The 20,735-nt window shown below is 42.2% G+C and overlaps 1 protein-coding gene across 1 annotated transcript in view; it reads left to right on the forward strand.

Annotated features, from left to right (window-relative positions):
- LOC110508231 (uncharacterized) overlaps positions 1–20,735 on the forward strand; it is a 67,767-nt gene that overhangs the window by 7,827 nt on the left and 39,205 nt on the right. Inside the window, exons 6-18 of the mRNA XM_090225194.1 lie at positions 103–147; positions 2,474–2,590; positions 3,841–3,906; positions 4,010–4,036; positions 5,940–6,002; positions 6,196–6,231; positions 6,321–6,362; positions 8,483–8,563; positions 8,863–8,907; positions 8,993–9,055; positions 10,275–10,319; positions 10,827–10,880; positions 17,284–17,350. Coding sequence (XP_090081320.1) covers positions 103–147; positions 2,474–2,590; positions 3,841–3,906; positions 4,010–4,036; positions 5,940–6,002; positions 6,196–6,231; positions 6,321–6,362; positions 8,483–8,563; positions 8,863–8,907; positions 8,993–9,055; positions 10,275–10,319; positions 10,827–10,880; positions 17,284–17,350 — 751 coding nt within the window. The remainder of the gene's footprint in view (positions 1–102; positions 148–2,473; positions 2,591–3,840; positions 3,907–4,009; positions 4,037–5,939; positions 6,003–6,195; positions 6,232–6,320; positions 6,363–8,482; positions 8,564–8,862; positions 8,908–8,992; positions 9,056–10,274; positions 10,320–10,826; positions 10,881–17,283; positions 17,351–20,735) is intronic.

Raw genomic sequence — 20,735 nt, forward strand, 5'->3', positions numbered from 1 at the left:
TTGACATGAGTGTATGAGAGACAGATATGCAGAGTGAGAGTCTGTGTTCTATACCTGTCATTGAGAGTGGACAGTCTGATGCCACCTTGTTTTGTATTGCAGGGTCCGACTGGTCACCCAGGATTTCCTGGTATCGATGGTGTCAATGTAAGTAAATCACCAGCGGCATCATCATCATCATTTGTCATCCGAGTTTGTAAATATTATCACATAAATATGGGAGATTAGAGAAAAGAACACAGATCAGATTATGGACCTGGGATCTCAAATTAAGATTCAACCCTGAAGAGAGTATGCCTCAAAGGTTTGCTACAACAACATAGATACACACAGTGGATATTTGTACAGTTGAGGCAACACACACACACACGCATGCACGCACGCACACACACACACACACACACACACACACACACACACACACACACACACACACACACACACACACACACACACACACACACACACAGGCCCAGTCCTGGCCGATCTGTTGGCCTAACGAGACAGAAACAAAGGCTGTCCTCCCCACCCAAAACTACAAAACTGTAGCCTGCAGTGCCGGTCTGAAATGGAATTGAATCCATGCCCATCCATGTGGAAGGCCTACCGTTTGTAAAACAGTCAGTTGTATCGGCTTTATTAGTCCTGATTCCTGTGACTAATCATTTGGGCTATTTAAGCTCTGAATATCAGCTACCCAACACTATCAGAAGTTATCCTGAGTCTATTTTGCAATGAGAATCTGTTTTTTACACAGTGGGAAATGCAGAATTATTTTATTTTTTGCTGTGTTGCTGCTCGTAAAAAATGTGTTAATACAATCTTGAAACCACTGATCACACTTTGAGTTTCACCCACAGTACGACAGTTGAGTAGCCTGATTGTCCATTCCATATTGTCCATTTTACTTGGACCTGTCCTGTTTTTAGGATATATTGTTTGATAATATGTCATATTCACATAGAAGCAGATGTTATTTTTTTGATCGGGTGCCAGGTTCGGCAATTTGACCGAAGAAACGTGCATGGTGTAAAAAGTGCTTGTCTCATGATATTGTCATACATTTGATCTCCAGCCTCTAGGCTACAGAAAACTCCACATACTGTTTCTACCATACGCTATAGGTTACATGATTTATATTAGATCTCTCTTTTTTTGGTGGAGCGCTGGAGCGGTGCACCTCCTCAACAGAACCCGCGGGCTGATTTTTTTTTCTTTTTTTTTTCTTGAGCGGATGGTCAGGGGACTGGAACATAATTACAAATAATTTGCAGACTGCAAATTGACCACAAGAAGCCCGAAACATATATAATTTTTGATTTAAAACATAATCATTTCGAACTTAAATTTGTATACAATCACATTTCTTAATGGGAATACTTTGGAACAGATTTACAAAATTAAAATCACTTGGGGCTGATTTGCTGGTCTTTTATGTCCAATAATATTAATAATAATTATATATAGTACCAGTCAAAAGTTTGCCCCCCTATCATTCCAGGATGTTTCTTTATTTGTACTATGTTCTACGCTGTAGAATAATAGTGAAAGCATCAAAACTATAAAATAACGCATACAGTTGAAGTCGGAAGTTTACATACACATTGGACAAATACATTTAAACTCAGTTTTCACAATAGTAAAATCATAAAACACTTAAAAAAAAAAACTCAAACTTGTATCTCAAACAGACTTGCTATTTCCTCATAGAACATGCTGGCCAATCAGCGGTCTACTCTCATGAATTTTTTTAAATGACCGGTATACGCCCACACCATTCTGTTGTTGGGGTACGCCCACACCATTCTGTTGTTGGGGTACGCCCACACCATTCTGTTGTTGGGGTACGCCCACACCATTCTGTTGTTGGGGTACGCCCACACCATTCTGTTGTTGGGGTACGCCCACACCATTCTGTTGTTGGGGCACGCCCACACCATTCTGTTGTTGGGGTACGCCCACACCATTCTGTTGTTGGGGTACGCCCACACCATTCTGTTGTTGGGGTACGCCCACACCATTCTGTTGTTGGGGTACGCCCACACCATTCCAACACAGAAAAGCTGTTTTTTAACTCACTTAATTGAAACGTTTTGTAAGGAAAGGTATTTCACTCATATTGTATTATAGGTTAACAATAGGTCATATTTCATAGAAATCTATAAACACTAGAAAGTTACTTTACATTGTCCAGAAAGGCTGTGATTGATATTAGTTTACTGAACTCTTATGGCCTTTTAGTGGTTACATATTTATGAAATATATTACAACCAAAAGGCCAGCTAACCCTAGTAAAGAACATAAAAAAAACCACATGTTCTTATTTATAAAGAGAAAATGAAACATACTTAATGTAATGAAGTTACTAATAATAATTTCTAGTGCATACTGTTATACACCACATGGTGGTGTGGGGGTTCATGGTGTTTACAGGGTGTACTCTGAGTATCTTTCCATAACTGTGTGGTTTCAGGGTCACGTTGGTGCTGGGGGGAATCCTGGCCTGCCGGGGCTAGACGGCTGTAACGGGACCAGGGGACAGACGGGGATCCCCGGTGTTCATGGCACGAACGGATTCCCTGGACCCAGGGTGAGGGGACTCCTATTAGCAACCACACCTCCGGTCTGGAGATAGGGTAGACATCATATGGTCTTTACCTTCACACACCTCCGGTCTAGAGATAGGGTAGACATCATATGGTCTTTACCTTCACACACCTCCGGTCTAGAGATAGGGTAGACATCATATGGTCTTTACCTTCACACACCTCCGGTCTAGATAGGGCAGACATCATATGGTCTTTACCTTCACACACCTCCGGTCTAGAGATAGGGCAGACATCATATGGTCTTTACCTTCACCCACCTCCGGTCTGGAGATAGGGTAGACATCATATGGTCTTTACCTTCACACACCTCCAGGGTAGACATCATATGGTCTTTACCTTCACCCACCTCCGGTCTGGAGATAGGGTAGACATCATATGGTCTTTACCTTCACACACCTCCAGTCTGGAGATGGGGTAGACATCATATGGTCTTTACCTTCACACACCTCCAGTCTGGAGATAGGGCAGACATCATATGGTCTTTACCTTCACCCACCTCCAGTCTGGAGATAGGGCAGACATCATATGGTCTTTACCTTCACACACCTCCAGTCTGGAGATGGGGTAGACATCATATGGTCTTTTACCTTCACCCACCTCCAGTCTGGAGATAGGGCAGACATCATATGGTCTTTACCTTCACCCAACTCCGTTTGAAGCCCTTCACCCCTCAATTGTTTCAGAACAAGAGAAATAACATATAATAGAATATAACTTCATGATGTATGTAGAGCATGTGAATGTTGCGTTTCCTTCATGCAGCTAGCTAGCATTCTGACAGGAGTCTCATACACTGTGGAAGACATTGACAGGTTTCATTTACACATCTTGTGTGTCAGGGGATGGAGACGCACAAGCAGAATGCTTTATCAGCAAAATTGTTTTGACTTTCCTTCAAGGATATCTCCAAGCCTATCGTTTTGACTTTCCTTCAAGGATGTCTCTAAGCCTATCGTTTTGACTTTCCTTCAGGGATATCTCCAAACCTATCGTTTTGACTTTCCTTCAGGGATATCTCCAAACCTATCGTTAAGACTTTCCTTCAGGGATATCTCCAAACCTATCATTTAGACTTTCCTTCAGGGATATCTCCAAACCTATCGTTTTGACTTTCCTTCAGGGATATCTCCAAACCTATCATTTAGACTTTCCTTCGGGGATATCTCCAAACCTATCGTTTAGACTTTCCTTCAGGGATATCTCCTAACCTATCGTTTTGACTTTCCTTCAGGGATATCTCGGCCCCAAAGGAACAAAAGGGGAGCCTGTCTACGATGTATCTGGACCTGGCCTTCCTGTGAGTAATCTTTGCTGTGTGTGTGTGTGTGTGTGTGTGTGTGTGTCTGTGTACAGATATGTGCGTTATATTACACAAACTTTGACTTGTTGATATTTGACAGGGCGACCCTGGGCCTCCTGGAAGATCTGTAAGTGTTTCATCGTTTTCACTATCACTCCGCATTCTTAGAACACCACAGGTAAACACATTACCACGGTGACGGGGCTCTACAGCTACGGCAGCTTTGAACTCCAGGACCCAGAGGTGGGAGGTGGTGACAGGTACAATGTCTTCAATGTATTCACACTCCTTGACTTTTTCCACATTTTCTTGTGTTGCAGCCTGAATTTAAAATTGTATTAAATTGAGATTTTTATGTCACTGATCTACAAAATACCCCATAATGGCAAAGTGGAATTATGTTTTTAGAAATGTTTGCAAATTAATAAAAAATGTAAAGCTGAAATGTCTTGAGTCAATAAGTATTCAACCCTTCTGTTATGACAAGCCTAAATAAGTTCAGGAGTGAAAAGATGCTTAACAAGTCACATAATAAGTTGCATGGACTTAACTTGTGTGCAATAATAGTGTTTAACATGATTTTCAAGTGAATACCCCATCTCTGTACCCTACACATACAATTAAGGTCCCTAAGTTGAGCAGTGAATTTCAAGCACAGATTCAAGCACAAAGACCAGGGAGGTTTTCCTATGGGTCGCAAAGAATGCACCTATTGGTAGATGGATCCCTTTGAGCATGGTGAAGTTATTATTTTTACACTTTGGGTGTATTGATACACCATCCAGTCACTACAAAGATACAGGCACCCTTTTGAAATCCTTTGCCGGAGAGGAAGGAAATCACTCAGGGATTTCACCATGACACCAATGGTGATTTTAAAACAGTTATATAGTTTAATGGCCGTGATAGGAGATAACTGTGGATGGATCGACAACATTGTTGACAGAGTGAAAAGAAGGAAGCCTGTACAGAATAACAATATTCCAAAACATGCATCCTGTTTGCAATAAGACATTCACCTTTCAGTAGGACAATAACCTAGAACACAAGGTCAAATACTGTACACAGTGGAGTTGATAACCTAGACAACATTGAATGTTCCTGAGTGGCAAAGTTACAGTTTTGACTTAAATTGGCTTGAAAATATATGGCTTGAAAATGGCTGTCCAGCAATGATCAACAACCAACTTGACAGAGCTTGACAATTTCTTAAAAGAATAATGTGCAAATATTGTACCATCCAGGTGTGTAAAACTCTTTGAGATTTTCCCAGAAAGACTCACAGCTGTAATCCCTGCCAAAGGTGACTAACAAATATTGACTCAGGGGGTTCAACACTTATATAATCAAGATATATTAGTGTTTTATTTTCTATGAAAATAAATATTGCATTTTTCTTCAAATTTGACATTACCGAGTATGTTGTGTAGATCGTTGACAAAAAAATTACAATTAATTCAATTTTAATCCCACTTTGTAACGCAACTAAACGTGGAAAAAGTCAAAGGGTGTGGATACATTCTGAAGACACTGTGGATGTTCAGACATAGTTACTCTGTAAAACTTTGATAGTACTAGTATTTCTCCTCCCGCACTGTAGATGTTCAGACATAGTTACTCTGTAAAACTTTGATAGTACTAGTATTTCTCCTCCCACACTGTAACTCTTCCACCAGGTTGTTTCTGTAAAAGAGAATATGTTCTCAGTCAATTTACATTTAGTAAAACAAAGATATAAGCTGTAGTAGCAGTTGTGTTTCACAACATTTAACTCTAACACACTCATTTATTGCCTTTTTGACTCATCAATTAGAAGTTAAAAAAACAAATGTATGTCAACAAGATCTGGGTGTTATATGTTCAGTAGGGCCACACCGTAGCAAAAATATTTAGTTAAAGGAAAATGAGTGTTTTCTTATTGGACGACAAGTACAGATAGTACCTGTCTGTTTAACATCCCTTCAGAGGGTTTTCTTCCATTTTTGTGCCTAATGAACACGACCCTGTGCTCTGTCATATTTTTCCTCCAGGGATCACCTGGCCATGCGGGACCCAAGGGTCACACAGGCCCTGCTGGACCTAATGGAAATGATGTGAGCAATAGGGCTTTTTGTAATCATCGTCTTTGCTATTGAATACAGACGATCCTGTGATGTGAAACATTTATATATTTTGTTTTGTGTGACCTGCATGTCTTACAGTACTGTATGTAGTTAGTTAATGAGATTATATAGTGGTGAACAGTATGTGTATACGTGTTAAGATATTTCTCTCTCTTTCATCTAGGGTCTAGACGGTCCACCTGGGGCTAGAGGAGAACCAGTGAGTGGGCGCACACACACACACACACACACACACACACACACACACACACACACACACACACACTTACAAACGTGTTTGTGTTTCAGGGTGACACTGGCAGATCACTGCCGGGCATTAAAGGTGATGAGGTAAGTAGCTATGCTAGTGTGTGTGTGAGTGTGTGTTTTGCTGTGTAATCATTTTTACGTATTTTTTTTATTTCACCTTTTTTTATGTAACCAGGTAGGCCAGTTGAGAACAAGTTCTCATTTACAACTGCGACCTGGCCAAGATAAAGCAAAGCAGTGTGACACAAACAACAACACAGAGTTACACATGGAATAAACAAACGTACAGTCAATAACACAATAGAAACTTCTATATACAGTGTGTGCAAATGAGGTAAAAGTAGGGAGGTACGGCAATAAATAGGCCATAGTGGTGAAGTAATTACAATGTAGCAATTAAACACTGGAGTGATAGATGTGTAGAAGATGAATGTGCAAGTAGAAATACTGGGGTGCAAAGGAGCAAAATAAATAAATAAATAAATACAGTATGGGGATGAGGTAGTTGGATGGGTTATTTACAGATGGGCTATGTACAGGTACAGTGATCTGTGAGTTGCTCTGACAGCTGGAGCCAGTGGGTTTGGTGAGAATATGAAGCGAGGGCCAGCCAACGAGAGCATACGGGTCGCAGTGGTGTATATTGGGCTATTGGGCTTTGATGACACAACGGATTTCACTGTGATAGACTGCATCTAATTTGCTGAGTAGAGTGTTGGAGGCTATTTTGTAAATGACATCGCCGAAGTCAAGGATCGGTAGAATAGTCAGTTTTACGAGGGTATGTTTGGCAGCATGAGTGAAGGATGCTTTGTTGCGAAATAGGAAGCCGATTCTAGATTTAATTTTGGATTGGAGATGCTTAATGTGAGTCTGGAAGGAGAGTTTACAGTCTAACCAGACACCTAGGTATTTGTAGTTGTCCACATATTCTATGTCAGAACCGTCCATAGTAGTGATGCTGGACGGGCAGGCAGGTGCGGGCAGCGATCGGTTGAAGAGCGTGCATTTAGTTTTACTTGCATTTAAGAGCAGTTGGAAGCCACGGAAGGAGAGTTGTATTGAAGCTCATCTGGAGGTTTGTTAACAGTATCCAAGGAAGGGACAGAAGTATACAGAATGGTGTCGTCTGCGTAGAGGTGGATCAGAGACTCACCAGCAGTAAGAGCAACATCATTGATGTATACAGAGAAAAGAGTCGGCCCGAGAATTGAACCCTGTGGCACCCCCATAGAGACTGCCAGAGGTCCGGACAACATGCCCTCCAATTTGACACACTGAACTATGTCTGAGAAGTAGTTGGTGAACCAGGCGAGGCAGTCATTTGAGAAACCAAAGCTGTTGAGTCTGCCGATAAGAATGCGGTGATTGACAGAGTCGAAAGCCTTGGCCAGGTTGACGAGTACGGCTGCACAGTATTGTCTTTTATCGATGGCGGTTATGATATCGTTTAGGACCTTGAGCATGGCTGAGGTGCACCCATGATCAGCTCAGAAACCAGATTGCATAGCGGAGAAGGTACGGTGGGATTCGAAATGGTCGGTAATCTGTTTGTTGACTTGGCTTTTGAAGACGCTTAGAAAGACAGGGTAGGATGGATATAGGTCTGTAGCAGTTTGGGTCTAGAGTGTCTCCCCCCTTTGAAGAGGGGGTTGACCGTGGCAGCTTTCCAATCTTTGGGGATCTCAGATCTCAAAGAGAGGTTGAGCAGGCTAGTAATAGGGGTTGCAACAATTTGCGACGGATCATTTTAGAAAGAGAGGGTCTAGATTGTCTAGCCTGGCTGATTTGTAGGGATCCAGATTTTGCAGCTCTTTCAGATTATCAGCTGTCTGGATTTGGGTGAAGGAGAAATGGGGGAGGATTGGGCAAGTTGCTGTGGGGGGTGCAGAGATGTTGACCGGGGTAGGGGTAGCCAGGTGGAATGCATGGCCAGCAGTAGAAAAATGCTTATTGAAATTCTCAATTATCGTGGATTTATCGGTGGTGACAGTGTTTCCTAGATTCAGTGCAGTGGGAAGCTGGGAGGAGGTGCTCTTATTCTCCATGGACTTTACAGTGTCACAGAACTTTTTTGGGAGTTTGTGCTACAGGATGCGAATTTGTGTTTGAAAAAGCTAGCCTTAGCTTTCCTAATCATCTCCTTCTCTCCATGTCAACATGGATAATATTATCTCTCTACTCATCCTGCTGTCTCTTAGGGGGACCAGGGTCAACCAGGGCCTCCGGGGCCTGAGGAGATCGTCGAGCCTCCAGACCTTTTCTACCCCAAAGGAGACAAGGTACCCTATATAGCGCAACTGCCTATGGGGAAACATTATGGACTTTCTCTGTACTTCGTTGTGCAAAGAAACACGTAGACTATATGCTTACCAAGGGTTGTAACAGTTGATGCTAAACCAACAGTGGGAACCAAGAAATGTAATTTTATAGTTTGGAGCATTAGGACTCAAAATATGGACTGCATTATTCTTCTTGAAGTCCAGAGCAATAAATGAGTTAACCCATAATTGGCTTGCTGTAACAGAGTTGGCTTTTGTCTACCACGATTAACTCTTGATGTTGTTTCTGTCTGTTTAAGGGGGATAAAGGGGTTCCTGGACCATGTGGACCCAGAGGCATAACTGTGAGTTTGTGTGTGCATACTCGTGTGTATGTGTGGTTTATGCATTTGTTTATTACATGTGTTTGAACTATAACTCTCCTTACAGGGAGAAAAATCCTATGAAGGACTAAAGGGAGAAACTGGAATCCGTGGCTTTCCTGGCCCTCGGGTAGGAACACTGTACTGTTGTGATCTGATGTCATAAAGCCATCCTCCTGGTCCTCGGGTAGGAACACTGTACGGTTGTGATCTGATGTCATAAAGCCATCCTCCTGGTCCTCGGGTAGGAACACTGTACGGTTGTGATCTGATGTCATAAAGCCGTCCTCCTGGTCCTCGGGTAGGAACACTGTACGGTTGTGATCTGATGTCATAAAGCCATCCTCCTGGCCCTCGGGTAGGAACACTGTACTGTTGTGATCTGATGTCATAAAGCCGTCCTCCTGGTCCTCGGGTAGGAACACTGTACTGTTGTGATCTGATGTCATAAAGCCATCCTCCTGGTCCTCGGGTAGGAACACTGTACTATTGTGATCTGATGTCATAAAGCCGTCCTCTTGGGCCTCGGGTAGGAACACTGTACTGTTGTGATCTGATGTCATAAAGCCGTCCTCCTGGTCCTCGGGTAGGAACACTGTACTGTTGTGATCTGATGTCATAAAGCCGTCCTCTTGGTCCTCGGGTAGGAACACTGTACTGTTGTGATCTGATGTCATAAAGCCGTCCTCTTGGTCCTCGGGTAGGAACACTGTACTGTTGTGATCTGATGTCATAAAGCCGTCCTCTTGGTCCTCGGGTAGGAACACTGTACTGTTGTGATCTGATGTCATAAAGCCATCCTCTTGGTCCTCGGGTAGGAACACTGTACTGTTGTGATCTGATGTCATAAAGCCGTCCTCTTGGTCCTCGGGTAGGAACACTGTACTGTTGTGATCTGATGTCATAAAGCCGTCCTCTTGGTCCTCGGGTAGGAACACTGTACTGTTGTGATCTGATGTCATAAAGCCGTCCTCTTGGTCCTCGGGTAGGAACACTGTACTGTTGTGATCTGATGTCATAAAGTCGTCCTCTTGGGTCTCGGGTAGGAACACTGTACTGTTGTGATCTGATGTCATAAAGCCGTCCTCTTGGTCCTCGGGTAGGAACACTGTACTGTTGTGATCTGATGTCATAAAGCCATCCTCTTGGGCCTCGGGTAGGAACACTGTACTGTTGTGATCTGATGTCATAAAGCCATCCTCTTGGGCCTCGGGTAGGAACACTGTACTGTTGTGATCTGATGTCATAAAGCCGTCCTCCTTGTTATTATGTAGTCATCTGTTGTTGTCTTCCATATTACTTGATTAGTTGTCTTTTTTTTTTTTTGTCTCTTATCTTCTCTGTCCAAGGGTTACATTGGATCTACCGGCCTGCCTGGAACGCCTGGACCACAGGTGGGACTTTTCCATCCTCTTAGTTTAGTCTCGTCAATGTTGTGTGGAATAATTACTCTCCAAAATATTGCTTTGCTATGTTTAACTACCAATGAATCTGCAGTGATATTGCATGAAAGGCATCTGAAGGAAACTTATTTGATTTAGTTTACTATAGTTTGGTCTGTTGTCAGATTTGAAATGCATTGGTTATTTTAGGAAACTAAAGGAGGAGAAGGTATTGTAATTTTAACGAGAAGAAGATATTTATTTTCACTTTATTCAGATGGGCACAGTAGGCAATGAGAGGGGAGACAGTGAGGGATGAAGCTGTAGAGTAGCGGGGGATTTAGGATTTGTAACGAGCTGAGGGTGTAGTACAAGTGCTGCAAGTGGCGACATTGCAGGCTAGACCAGGCTCAGGCACAGGAATTGTAGTTTTGACGTGAATGTCTAAATATTGTACTTTCTGTGAATGTTGACTTCTATACTGAATGTTATTAATGTAGTTGTTCTCCTTTCATTCAGGGCTATCCTGGAGACCAAGGGTTTCCTGGTCTGATCGGCAGGTCAGGACCAACGGTGAGCTGAACCCAGAACCAGCAGGTTGGGCTTAACCAGACAGCATCTGTCTATTTTCAGCAGGTTGGGTGGGCTCAACCAGGACCAGACAGTATCTGTCTATTATCAGCAGGTTGGGTGGGCTCAACTCCATTAGTTCAGTTTACCCAGAAAGGGACACATTCTGGAGATATTGTATTTTATTACCCAGGCTTTATAGCTTTCAGTATTCAGATTTAATTGTGGAGTGAGCTCTATGGGCGTGACTTCTTTAAACTTAATTTCAATTTGAGTCCATGAACACCCACCAACTATAATAACTCTTATCAAGTAGTGTCAAATGTTGAGGATACAGAACATCCACGGAATAATTAACATTTCCTGTAGCTGCAGGATAATTTTCCTGCTGTAGCAAACTGGCTCAAATTAAGATCCTAGATCTGTGTAGATTTTCTTGCCATCTTGGTTTGGGTCGGTACTTCGTCTACCCTCTTGTGGCTGAGTGCTGAAACAACAGACAAAACCAGAAAGTGGATACATCAGTGTACATCATCTAAACTTGGCACATAAACAAAGCTTGGTTTGTGGCCTACATTTATATGAGATTTTAAAAAAATAAAAAAAATACAAAGATTATATATAGTACCAGTCAAAAGGTTGAACACACCTACTCATTCCAGGGTTCTTCTTTATTTTTACTATTTTCTACATTGTAGAACCAAAATATATTTGAGATTCTTAAAAATAGCCACCCTTTGCCTTGATGACAGCTTTGAACACTCTTGGCATTCTCTCAACCAGCTTCATGAGGTAGTCACCTGGAACTGCAATTAATAGGTGTGCCTTGTTAAAAGTCTGGAATTTCATTCCTTGATGCTTTTGAGCCAAATAGTTGTGTTGTGACAAGGTAGGGGTGGTATACTTAAGATAGCCGTATTTGGTAAAAGACCAAGTCCATATTATGGCAAGAACAGCTCAAATAAGCAGAGAGAAAAGACAGTCCATCATTACTTTAAGACATGAAGGTCAGTCAATCCAGAATATTTCAAGAACTTTGACAGTTTCTTCATGTACAGTCGCAAAAACCATCAAGCGCCCTGATGAAACTGGCTCTCATGAGGACCGCCACAGGAAAGGAAGAGCCAGAGTCATCTCTGCTGCAGAGGATGAGTTCATTAGAGTGCATTGCAAAAGTATTCATCCCCCCTTGGTGTTTTTCCTATTTTGTTGCATTACAACTTGTAATTTAATTTTTATTTGGATTTCATGTAATGGATATACACAAAATAGTCCAAATTGGTGAAGTGAGATGAAAAAAATAACTTGTTTCAAAAAATAATTAACGGAAAAGTGGTGCGTGCATATGTATTCACCCCTTTTGTTATGAAGCCCCTAAATAAGATCTGGTGCAACCAATTACCTTCAGAAGTCACATAATTAGTTAGTCTACCTGTGTGCAATCTAAGTGTCACATGATCTCAGTGTATATATACACCTGTTCTGAAAGGCCCCAGAGTTTGCAACACCACCCAAGCAAGCGGCACCATGAAGACCAAGGAGCTCTTCAAAAAGGTCAGGGACAAAGTTGTGGAGAAGTACAGATCAGGATTGGGTTATAAAAAATATCAGAAACTTTGAACATCCCACGGAGCACCATTAAATCCATTATTAAAAAATGGAAAGAATATGGCACCACAACAAACCTGCCAAGAGCGGGCCGCCCACCAAAACTCACGGACCAGGCAAGGAGGGCATTAATCAGAGAGGCAACAAAGAGACCAAAGATAACACTGAAGGAGCTGCAAAACTCCACAGCGGAGATTGGAGTATCTGTCTATAGAACCACTTTAAGCTGTACATTCCACAGAGCTGGGCTTCACGGAAGAGTGGCCAGAGAAAAGCCATTCCTTAAATAATAAAATAAGTGAACACTTAATAAGCAAACACCTTCTTCCCAAACATATGGAAGAAGGTACTCTGGTCAGATGAGACTAAAATTGAGCTTTTTGGCCATCAAGGAAAACGCTATGTCTAGCGCAAACCCAACACCTCTCATCACCCCCGAGAACACCATCTCCACAGTGAAGCATGGTGGTGGCAGCATCATGGTGTGGGGATGTTTTTCATCGGCAGGGACTGGGAAAATGGTCAGAATTGAAGGAATGATGGATGGCGCTAAATACAGGGAAATTCCTGAGGGAAACCTGTTTCTGTCTTCCAGAGATTTGAGACTGGGACAGAGGTTCACCTTCCAACAGGACAATGGCCTTAAGCATACTGCTAAAGCAACACTTGAGTGGTTTAAGGGGAAACATTTAAATGTCTAGGAATGGCCTAGTCAAGGCCCAGACCTCCAATTTGAGAATATGTGGTATGACCTAAAGATTGCTGTATACCAGCGGAACCCATCCAATTTGAAGGAGCTGAATCAGTTTTTCCTGGAAGAATGGGCAAGAATGCCAGTGGCTAGATGTGCCAAGCTTGTAGAGACATACCCCAAGAGATTTGCAGCTGTAATTGCTGCAAAAGGTGTCTCTACAAAGTATTGACATTGGGGGGTGAATAGTTAGGCATGCTCAAGTTTTCTGTTTCTTTGTCTTATTTCTTGTTTGTTTCACAATAAAAATATATTTTGCATCTTCAAAGTGGTAGGCATGTTGTGTAAATCAAATGACACAAACCCCCCAAAAATCTATTTTAATTCCAGGTTGTAAGGCAACAAAATAGGAAAAATGTCAAGGGGGTGAATACTTTCACAAGCCACTGTAAATGTTTCACAGAGTTCAAGTAACAGACACATGTCAACATCAACTGTTCAGAGGAGACTGCGTGAATCAGGCCTTCATGGTCAAATTGCTGCAAAGAAACCACTACTAAAGGACACCAATAAGAAGAAGAGACTTTCTTGGATCAAGAAACACGAGCAATGAACATTAGACCGGTGGAAATCTGTCCATTTGGTTTGATGAGTCTAAATTTGAGATTTTTGGTTTCAACCAGCGTTTCTTTGTGATATGCAGAGTAGGTGAACGGATGATCTCCGCATGTGTGGTTTCCACCGTGAAGCGTGGAGGAGGAGGTGTGGGGGTGCTTTTCTGGTGACACTGTCAGTGATTCATTCTGCAGTGATACGCCATCCCATCTGGTTTACACTTAGTGGGACTATAATTTATTTTTCAACAGGACAATGACCCACACACCCACAGGCTGTGTAAGGGCTATGTAACCAAGAACAAGAGGGATGTAACCGCAGGCAAAAAATCCCCACCCCCCCCTTTGTCGGGGGACATCTGTTTTGATGACCTAGTGCCGTTTGTCTTTGCATCTGGCTTGTCTCATACCGCTATATAGCCCAATCCCAAATTGATCCCTAGCCTCTACCCCCTAAACCAAGGGTACTCAACTACTATTTGGGATGTTCCGGTCACACAAATGTCCTAGGTGGCAAAGGTCCGGATGGATATTGTCTTTGTCGACGTAGTAACCAACCTCCACCTCGCCAAGCTGTTCACACCTCTCTTGTGGCGGAAGGAACATTTTGCAGTTTTTAAGCAAATTTCCTGCAATTTTCCACATTTTGCCAAATGTGTGTTCATATGATACCTGAGTGACTCAACAAAATAAATGGGGCCCACTGGGGGGGTCAAGGCCCCTGGTAAACGGGATTTGTTCACGATAACTACAAAATGTAGATAGCTGGTTAGCCTAACGTACCTACAGTATCTAGATAACATGGGATAGTTGATCAACTGGACATTTCTGGTTATAAAAAGCGCTCCAAGGTCTGTCATTTTCAAAATGTCACCTTGTCTATTCTACTATTACAATTCTAAACCGCATTACATTGAAAGGAGGGGGGGGGGGGGTCCGTATTAACCGCGTTCTGGATCCCAAGCCAGACCATAGTCTGAAAAGATTGAATCAGTGAAACCAGTATTGCAAAAACTCCACCTAGCCTGTCTGAAGTCAAGGTGGAGCTATTGCCATATCTAATTGCCTACCCAATCTTTTTAGATCTATATAAGTGTCCAAGGGATCGGGACTAAGCGGTTGATTTGGTATTGTGCATGTTTTGATTCTCTGCTCTGCTCTTCTCTCCTCTGACAGTGGGACCATCATATCTTCTTTTTTTAAATCCTTATTCTTATCAAACCTACACACTGGTTGGATGAAAAGGACACGCTGTTTTCTCCACATTTTCCTCTGGAATGTCTTCCTCTGCTCTCTCAAAGTGTGTTTTTCTTTCCAACTCTCTCCACCCTCTTCCTCTCCACCCTCTTCCTCTTCACCTCTTCCACTCATCTTAGTTCTGTGAGGAATATTTGATAGGATTCCTGCGTTGCCTCTCTGGCCACATTCCTATGTCTTGTTTTTTCTTTCTCCCTCCTCCCACTACTCCCACCTCCTCCCACTCATCACACCTCTTCCTTGTCACGCCCTGACCTGAGATATGTCTGTTTTCTTTATATTTTGGTTAGGTCAGGGCGTGACTAGGGTGGGTACGCTAGTTTTTGTATTGTCTAGGGTTTTTGTATGTCTGGAGTTTTTGTAGGTCTAGGTGATTTGTATGTTTATGGTGGCCTGATATGGTTCCCAATCAGATGCAGCTGTTTATCGTTGTCTCTGATTGGGGATCATATTTAGGTAGCCATTTCCCTTTGGTGTTTGTGGGATCTTGTCTATGTGTAGTTGCCTGTCAGCACTCGTTTGGATAGCTTCATGTTTCGTTTTATTATTTTGTTAGTTTGTTCAGTGTTTCATTCTGTAAATGAATAAGAATGTACGCATACCACGCTGCACCTACTCCTCCCAAAACAGATTGATACAACAGTAGCTAAGCTGGGGAGAAGTCTGTCCATAATAAATCGCTACTCCGCTTTCTTGACAGCCCTATCAACAAGGCAGGTCCTACAGGCCCTAGTTGTATCACACCTGGACTACTGTCCAGTCGTGTGGTCAGGTGCCACAAAGAGGGACATAGGCAAATTAGAATTGGCCCAGAACAGAGCAGCACAGCTGGCCCTTGGATGTACACAGAGAGTCAACATTAATAATATGTATGTCAATCTCTCCTGGTTCAGGGTGGAGGAGATATTGACTGCATCACTACTTGTCTTTGTGAGAGGTATTGACATGTTGAAATCACAGAGCTGTCTGTTTAAGCATCTAGCGCACAGCTCAGACAACCATACATGTCCCACAAGACATGCCACCAGAGGTCTCTGCACAGTCCAGAATAGACTACAGGAAAGACACAGTACTACATAGAGCCATGACTACATGGAACTCTATTCCACATCAAATAACTCAGTCAAGCAGTACACCTTATGGAACAGAGCGGACTGTGAAGAGACACACACACACACACAGCACTCACACATTCACAAACACACGCATATATTTTAACATTATTATTTTGCTGTATTATAAATGTTGTATTGTATATATGTTATGGTAGAGTAGTGTGTTATGTATTGTTTTATTGTATTTAATTGGGATTGGACCCCAGGAAGAGTAGCTGTGGATTGGCAGGAACTAATGGGGATCCGGAATAAAATACCAAAATACAGTAGGGGCAGGAAACGGACAGAGAACTGGTCGAAGTCAAGGCCTACTTTTGACTAGCTATCGTACAGAGAGGCAGGTTTTAGCACCATCTACTACATAGCGATGGATGATTTACTAAGAAGCTTCTGCATTTCTTTAGAGCAAGATAATTCTGTTTTGGTGTTCTTCACCTAGGACCAAGGGTGATCGATATCTTTAAAGAGCCCACTCACATTCTCACAACAGTTACTGTAAACCGGCCCTTCAACTGCCTCCCTCATATTCTTGTCTCAGTCGTTTTTTAAATATATTTATGTATATTTTGAGTGCTTACTCTAAAAAAGTCATTTTTAAAGTTTATATATATTGTTTTACCTTTGTTAAACAACGGCGGCATTTGTAGCAAGGTCTACTAAAATGAAGATTGCTCTACTTTCTGTCCCCAAAGCTTTCTCTCCTTGCCAACCCCTTTGTGATGTCATGCCTGTCGCGCCTGTAACTGTGACATCATCGCTAGACATAAAATTGGCTATGGACAAAGATGGACTCAAAAGATGTCCATTGTATTGACATAATAAAACATTTTAGAGAGACTCTTGCATGAACTCTTCTGTGTACTCTTCCGTGTACTACACTTCTTTCATTCAGGGCCACAGATCTAGCAACTGGAATTTAAATTAATCTCTTGAATTGAAATCGATGCCAATCCAGATAATGAGTAGCACAGGGAGTGTTTCCTGACCATATGATCTGTCCAGGAAAAACTCCTGGCCATATTTATGAGTGATGATCTCCTATGTTGCCCCGCAGTAAATTAATGCATTCTTATTATTATCATTATCATTAGGTAATAACCTCTCTCCCTGTATCCTCGCAGGGCTTCCCAGGAGACAAAGGCATCAGAGGACCGGCGAGCCAAATATACCACAATTCCACTGTAGCAGGTTAGAGGACACCTCAGTTATACGAGGTCCATACTTAAGAACATTAGAAAAAGTTTAAACTTCAAAAACGACCATTTAAAATCATTGACATAGTTACACGTGATACAATGCTACATGTTAGTTGTTCCCATTAGATAACATGTCACATTTAGCGCTATGCTAACCTGACCAGCTAGCAGTGAATTATGTCCGGTAACAAATTCTGTATCAGCCAATTACAAATGTTGACGTATTGTTGTTGGATGTGATCGATCACTTTTCCATGAAAGCGTCCTTAACAAAGTCAAACGGCACCACCTACTAGTCAAAGTTACTAAAACGCACAACATATAAACTGGACGAATAGCTCAGTGTAGCCTGGTAGTTCCTGGTATTTCCTGGTAGTTCCTGGTGGCTCCTGGTAGTTCCTGGTGGCTCCTGGTAGTTCCTGGTGGCTCCTGGTGGCTCCTGGTAGTTCCTGGTGGCTCCTGGTAGTTCCTGGTAGCTCCTGGTGGCTCCTGGTAGTTCCTGGAAGTTCCTGGTAGTTTTTGCTGTTTACGGAAAGTTTGAATCCCAGGTGAGATATATATTTTTTCCCCTTTGAAATGTAAAATTACATTTTATTGTGTTGAGAATAGAAGAGAGAAGGGCAGTCAAAACCTTGTAACTGAACATTACGAACACATTTAATGAGGAACTTATTGTTCGAAACCTTACAGACTGACCCACACAGTACCAGTCAAAACTTTGGACACACCTACTCATTCCAGGGTTGTTCTTTATTTTTTACTATTTTCTACACTGTAGAATAATAGTGAGGACATCAAAACTATGAAATAACATATATGGAATCACGTAATAACCAAAAAAGTGTAGATTCTACAAATAACTACCCTTTGCCTTGATGACAGCTTTGCACACTCTTGGTATTCTCTCAATCAGCTTCACCTGGAATGCTTTTACAACAGTCTTGAAGGAGTTCCCACATATGCTGAGCACTTGTTGGCTGATTTTCCTTCAGTTATGATCCATCACTCTCCCTCTTGGTCAAATAGCCCTTACACAGCTCGTGGTGTGTTGGGTCATTGTCCTGTTGAAAGACAAATGATAGTCCCAATAAGCGCAAACCAGATGGGATGGCGTATCGCTGCAGAATGCTGTGGTAGCCATGCTGGTTAAGTGTGCTTTGAAGTCTAAATAAATCACTGACAGTGTCACCAGCAAAGCACCATCACACCTTCTCCTCCATGATTTACAGTGGGAACCACACATGTGGAGATCATCTGTTCACCTAGTCTGCATCTCATAAAGACATGGCGGTTGGAACCAAAAATATCAAATTTGGACTTATCAGACCAAAGGACAGATTTCCACCGGTCTAATGTCCATTGCTCATGTTTCTTGGCCCAAGCAAGTCTCTTCTTATTATTGGTATCCTTTTAGTAGTGTTAATTAAACAAATCATAATATATTTTATATCTTCAAAGTAACCATCCTTTGCTTTGATGACAGCTTTGGACACACTTGGCATTCTCTCAACCAGCTTCACGTGGAATGCTTTTCCAAAAGTCTTGAAGGAGTTCCCACATATGCTGGCTGAGTACTGCTTTTCCTTCACTCTGCGGTCCAACTCATCCCAAACCATCTCAATTGGGTTGAGGTCGGGTGATTGGAGGCCAGGTCATCTGATGCAGCACTCCATCCCTCTCGTTCTTGGTCACATAGCCCTTACACAGCCTGTGGGTGTGTTGGGTCATTGTCCTGTTGAAAAATAAATGATCGTCCCACTAAGCGTAAACCAGATGGGATGGCGTATCACTGCATAATGAATCACTGACAGTGTCACCAGAAAAACACCTCCTCCTCCATGCTTCATGGTGGGAACCACACATGCGGAGATCATCCGTTCACCTACTCTGCGTATCACAAAGAAACACTGGTTGAAACCAAAAATCTCAAATTTAGACTCATCAAACCAAAGGACAGATTTCCACCGGTCTAATGTTCATTGCTCGTGTTTCTTGATCCAAGCTAGTCTCTGCTAATCGGTGTCCTTTAGTAGTGGTTTCTTTGCAGCAATTTGACCATGAAGGCCTGATTTCAAGCAGTCTCCTCTGAACAGTTGATGTTGAGATGTGTCTGTTACTTGAACTCTGTGAAGCATTTATTTGGGCTGCTATTTCTGAGGCTGGTAACTCTAATGAACTTATCCTCTGCAGCAGAGGTAACTCTGGGTCTTCATTTCCTGTGGCAGTCCTCATGAGAGCCAGTTTCATCAAGGGGCTTGATGGTTTTTGCAACTTGAGGAAACTTTCAAAGTTCTGACCTTCATGTCTTAAAGTAATGCTGGACTCTCGCTTCTCTTTGCTTATTTGAGCTGTTCTTGCCATAATATCGACTTGGTCTTTTACCAAACAGGGCTATCATCTGTATACCACTCTACCTTGTCACAACACAATTGATTGGCTCAAACACATTAAGAAGGAAAGAAATTCCACAAATTCACAAGGCACACCTGTTAATGGAAATGCATTCCAGGTGACCTCATGAAGCTGGTTGAGAGAATGCCAAGAGTGTGCAAAGCTGTCATCAAGGAAAGGGGTGGCTACTTTGAAGAATCTGAAATATAAAATATATTTTGATTAGTTTAACACTTTTTTGGTTACTACATGATTCTATATGTGTTATTTCATAGTTTCAATTTCTTCACTATTATTCTATAAATAGTAAAAATAAAGAAAAACCCTTGAATGAGTAGGTGTGTCCAAGCATGCAGGGGTGCAACATGTCCCCCCACATTCTGAAATTGCACCCCCCCCCCCCCCCCCCCCCCCACAGCTTTATCATTGGAATGTGACACAAAACAGGCAACACTGTGCTTTAGAACCATGCCGACGCCTCTGAGCGTCAGATCCCTTGCGCCCCCCCCCACATGGATGTGTGTGAAACGGATACGCAAAAACACGCGCTTTTGTCATATGTGAACACGTGCATGTACTATTGGGACGCTGCACTTTACAGACCAAGTAAACCTTGAATTTGAAGGCTTAAAATAGCCCTCTGGTGGACAAATTGACCTATTTTAAGAAGTGCCATTGGATATAAAGTCTTAAGATCTTTGATAAGTTGATGCGGAATTTGTTACTGAACCTAATCACTGACCTATCCTGGTCAGGATAACATAGGGCTAAATGTGCCAGGTTGTGTAATGGGAAAAACTAACATAGCATTTTATCACCTGCAACTACATCAACCATTTAATTTGGCTAACGCACATTTTGAGACAAAGTTTTTCTAATGTTCTCAAATATGGACCCACAGAGTTTATTTATGTTGTTTGTTATGTTTATTTCTTTAACCTTTTTGTTTATCCAGAGAAACATGATCCAAGACAATGTGAGATTAT

The sequence above is a fragment of the Oncorhynchus mykiss genome, chromosome 28 (assembly GCF_057628025.1).
Source record: "Oncorhynchus mykiss isolate SJ-2025 chromosome 28, ASM5762802v1, whole genome shotgun sequence".
In the NCBI taxonomy this organism is placed as follows: domain Eukaryota; kingdom Metazoa; phylum Chordata; class Actinopteri; order Salmoniformes; family Salmonidae; genus Oncorhynchus; species Oncorhynchus mykiss.